At 40.5% G+C, this 4,655-nt stretch overlaps 1 protein-coding gene across 1 annotated transcript; it reads right to left on the bottom strand.

Moving 5' to 3' along the window:
• Positions 1 to 402: 402 nt before the first annotated feature.
• LOC115749265 (secreted RxLR effector protein 161-like) lies at positions 403 to 1,071 on the bottom strand. Its single transcript, XM_030686002.2, has one exon. The coding sequence runs from the start codon at positions 1,069 to 1,071 to the stop codon at positions 403 to 405; it is 669 nt and encodes a 222-aa protein (XP_030541862.2).
• Positions 1,072 to 4,655: the final 3,584 nt, after the last annotated feature.

Below are 4,655 nucleotides of genomic sequence, written 5' to 3' on the forward strand. Positions count from 1 at the left end.
AAAGAATATAATCGCAAATTGATACAAGTAAATCAAGTCAAATCCCTAATTATAATCAAATCAAAATAAATAATCCGCTAGGATTTACATATCCGTATCCAACACTCTCCCTCAAGCTGGTGGTCGATATATATCGAGGACGCTTAGCTTGCTCAATAGATATGCATGTTGTCTCAGACATAGTGGTTTAGTGAAGATGTCCGCCGGTTGCTCCATGGTTCTAATTCCACTTGTCTTAATTACGCCCTCCTGGATCTTCTCCCTATTAAAGTGACAATCCAACTCTATGTGCCTTATCCTCTCATGGAACATGGGATTTCCTACAAGTTTTATTGCAGCATCGTTATCACAAAAAATGGTTATTGGTCCTTTGACTTTCACTCCTAGATCCAACAATAATCCTCATACCCATACTATTCCAGAGACTATCTTGGCCATGGCTCGATATTCTGCCTTGGCTAAAGATAAAGACATAGTCGATTGCTTCTTCATCTTCCACGATATTAGAGAACTTCCGAGTTTAATGCAAAAACCTATTAGCGATCTTCGGTTCATAGGACATGTGGCATAATCCGTGTCGCGATAAGCCGTCATCTCCATGTTGCGGTCTCTGGAAAGAAGTATCCCAAGTCCTGGACAATTCTTCAAATACTTTACAACCTTCAGGACCGCATTCATGTGAGACTCCTTTGGGTTTTGCATGAATTGGCTAAGCGTCTGCACAACATAGGAAATATCCGGCCTTGTCATGGTGAGGTATATGAGTTTCTCAACTAACCTTCGATAAGCGGACGGATCACCGAGCAATGGATCATTGATTTCGGAATGTGCCCCAATATCAAATTCTGTTGTAGTCAATGTAATGTTTTGCTCAACTAGAATCACCGCTGGTTTGCACCCCGAAAGGCTTGTTTCTGATATAATCTCCGGAATAAATTTTTGCTGGCTAAGCGAGATTCCCAATTCTGAACGAGCGATTTCAATTCCAAGAGGAGGGCGTAAATCCTTAATCCAAAATTTGGCATGCGAATACTCCTTCGGATGCTTGATTGCTACATCATCGTTTCCCATGATTAATATATCATCAACGTATATCATTAAATGAATTGATGCCATACCTTTTGTCCGGATGAATAAAGCATAGTCATGCTTGGACTATTGAAAACTTGTTGCGGTGAGAGCATAAGTGAACTTGGCATACCACCGACGAGATGCTTGTTTAAGCCCATATAAGGATTTATGGAGACGACATACTCCAGTCTCCCCTGTCTCCGTAATCTAGGTGGTAGTTCCATATATGTTTCTTCATCAAGATCACCATGAAGAAAAGTGTTGTTGACATCCATTTGATGAAGATCCCAATTGCGGAAATCAACCACGGATAAGAATGCTCAAACAGTTACCTCCTTAGCAACCGAAGAGAAGGTCTCGTGGTAGTTGAAGCCTTCACGTTGTGTGAATCCTTTGGCCACTAACTGAGCCTTATAATGCTCAACTAGTCCATTAGCCATGTTTTTAATTTTGTAGACCCATTTGCATCCAATGGGTTGCCGATGTCTTGGCAAGGGAACAATGTCCTAGGTATGATTATCAATCAAAGCCTGGATTTTTGCTTCCATGGCCTTTTGCCATATAGGATGCTGAATAGCTTCATCGTAGCATGCTAGTTCCATTTCTTCGGAAAAACGACTCATGTAGTACGTATTTGGGATATAGTCGACCAAAAGAAATGTAAGAAGAGACGAGATACGATGTACCCGATGATTGAAGAGAACCACATATAAAATCTTGAGTCCAAGCAGGTGGTCGAGAGATATGCCTAGAACGTTGAGGAGCTACTAGAGGAGTCACACAAGAAGATGGCTATTGTTTCGGAGATGATGATAAATCGGCAACAATAGGAATCGTCTCTTCTGTCGCATGGGATTCCGGATGTATGTTCCTTGGAGTATCGAGAGGAATTGGATGAGAAGATGTTTGAATCAACACATGATGGAGAAGGTAAGTCATCCTCTTGCAAGAACAATCGAGAGTCATTTTCGGGAAGAGAATTCGGGGTCGAAGAGGCATCCTTGAAAGGAAAAATATCTTCATGGAAAATGACATCCCTGCTGATAAAGAATTCCCCGGTCGGGGATTCGAAAACTCAATATCCCTTATGAAGGGTGGGCTGCCCCATAAATATATAATGGCAGGCTTGAAGACCCATTTTATCATGAGGTCCCAATATCGTAGCATAACATAAGCATCCAAACAATCTTAAATAATCAGTTTGAGGTTTCTTATTGAATAAGAGCTCAAAGGGGTTCGTCCGCTGAGAATTCTCATGGGTATGTGATTGATCAAGTATGCAGTAGTGATCACACAATCTCCCCAAAAAATTTTAGGGTTGGCGGCTTGGAATTTAGGAGCTCGTGCGACTTCAAGAAGGTGATGGTATTTTCGTTCAACAACCCCATTTTGTTGAGGTGTATAAGTACATGTACTTTCATGTAATATGCCATGAGAAGTAAGAAAAGATTGGCATTCTTTACTAAAGAATTCTTGTCCATTGTCTATTCAAATGTGATGAATAGATTTGCCAAACTGATTTTGAGATAATGTAATAAAAGCTTTTAAATGAAAGAGAGCTTGACCTTTGGTTTGCATAAGGAATATCCACGTAGCACGAGAATGATTGTCCACAATGGTGAGGAAAAATCTAGAGCCATCACAATGAGGGGTATGATAAGGACCCCATATATCTACATGAATGAGAGAAAGAATATCCGAAGCTCACGATGAACTACGAGGAAAAGGAGTTCGTGCTTGTTTGGCAAGAGGACAAATATCACAAGAGAGATAGGGAAAAATGGCAGAATGACCCAATCGTCGATGAGATAAAATAACATTATCATTGGCACAAGCATTGCATAATGATGCATTATTGAACGAAAAACAAGATAAATCACGATCTTCCGGAAATTTGGTCCAAAAATAGAGCCCTTCAAAGAGTTTACTAAACCCATCGGTTTGCCAATCGAAAGGGCCTGAAATAAGCAAGTATCGGTATTGAAAAGAATACGACAAGAATTTTGTTCGCAAGCTTTGGAAACCGATATGAGATTGAATTAAAACTGAGCGACATAAAGGACGTTATGGAGTGTGATGATAGGGTTGAGTGCAACTATTCCTACTTGGGAAGCCGCATGAATATTGGGGAATTAGGATTAATATAGACATTGGAAAAGAAACTCTCATCGTAGATAATGTGATCACTGGCATCTGAATCAATAATCCACGCGTCATGAGAAATAATACTGAAGCAATATGAAGTACCTGAGAATCCAGCCTTTTTGTCAAACAAGTCTAATTGCTTCAATGCTTTCGGAATTTGTGGGTATTGATCTTGTGTCAGATGATGATCCCAAGTCACTTGAAGGCGAGTAGTCTCCCTTTTGCCTTTGTCTCTAGGTTTCCTGTGCAACTTTCAACATGTGTCCACGGTATGGTGAGGGCGTTTACAGTACTCATAATATAATTTTGATTTTCCCATATGGTTACCCTTGGATGGATCGAAGGAATAAATCTTACTTGAATTAGGCCCATCTGCCTTCGGCACTTCTGCATTCAAGCTGCCCATGTTGGACTTGTTCATTGGATTAGACCCTCCCTCCGACCTTGTAAATAAGGGCCAAAGTTGAGTGACTCGGCTCATCCGAAGAAATATTGAAACCCGTGTTTGACCCATAAATTCCACTAGATCCGAAGGAAGAGTTGAGCGACATTTCCAGAGATGGCGGCCCAAGAGTGGCAAGTGCTCTTTGTGATGGTCCCATTGGAGTGGCAAGTGCCATGCTCTCGGCTGTCTTGGCATGTCCTAACCTTGCTAATTGTTGGCTCCTATGTTACACGGGCACGCCCCTTAAGCCATTTTTCATGTATCCGACACTTGTCGGTGTTCGACATGTGCCCGACACGATCGGACATGCTTCGATACGTGATCAACGCTTGTCCCAATTTCTGACACGTTGTCAATGAATAGGACATGCTTAAACTCACGAGTGCAAAGATTAATGGAAATGGATCCCCTAACAATGCCAATTCAATGTTATATGTGACATTGATCAAATCGGACCGTCCAAATCAAAATGGATGGCCTGATTTGATCCATGTCACCTCTTGAAAATGAAGAAAAATTTTGGGCGAGAATTTTTAAAAATTTTGAAGAGGTAACATGGATCAAATCAGGCTGGTCATTTTGATTTGGACGGCCCAATTTGATCAATGTCAATAGCAATGTTAGGGGATCCGCATCCAAGATTAATTCAGGAAAATTTCATACTTTAAAACCCAAATTTGCACTAGCCCCATAAGCCTTTCTGATGGCTCACATCAAGCCCGTCTAGCCTAGTAGTTTGCAACAATGATTGAGCCGCCACATTATAGGATGTTGTCCCTCTTTTTCTCTACTTATTAGCCGGTGTGGGACTTTTGGGGCATCTTTTGCAAGAACTACGCCGAAAAATCTAGGACATCTTTTAGTGTAAATTCATTTTAGGGCCTTTTTTTATTATTTATTTACTTGTGAAATTATAAAAATGATAATTTATCATATATATGAATATAAATCTTATATATAACATGTCTCGGCGTGCCGAAATTTTCTATTTTTT

Source organism: Rhodamnia argentea, chromosome 10 (genome assembly GCF_020921035.1).
Source record: "Rhodamnia argentea isolate NSW1041297 chromosome 10, ASM2092103v1, whole genome shotgun sequence".
Taxonomy (NCBI): domain Eukaryota; kingdom Viridiplantae; phylum Streptophyta; class Magnoliopsida; order Myrtales; family Myrtaceae; genus Rhodamnia; species Rhodamnia argentea.

What these genes read in the sequence shown, in the direction of transcription:
- LOC115749265 (XM_030686002.2), bottom strand. Translation starts at nt 1,071, where the DNA reads ATGGGAAACGATGATGTAGCAATCAAGCATCCGAAGGAGTATTCGCAT.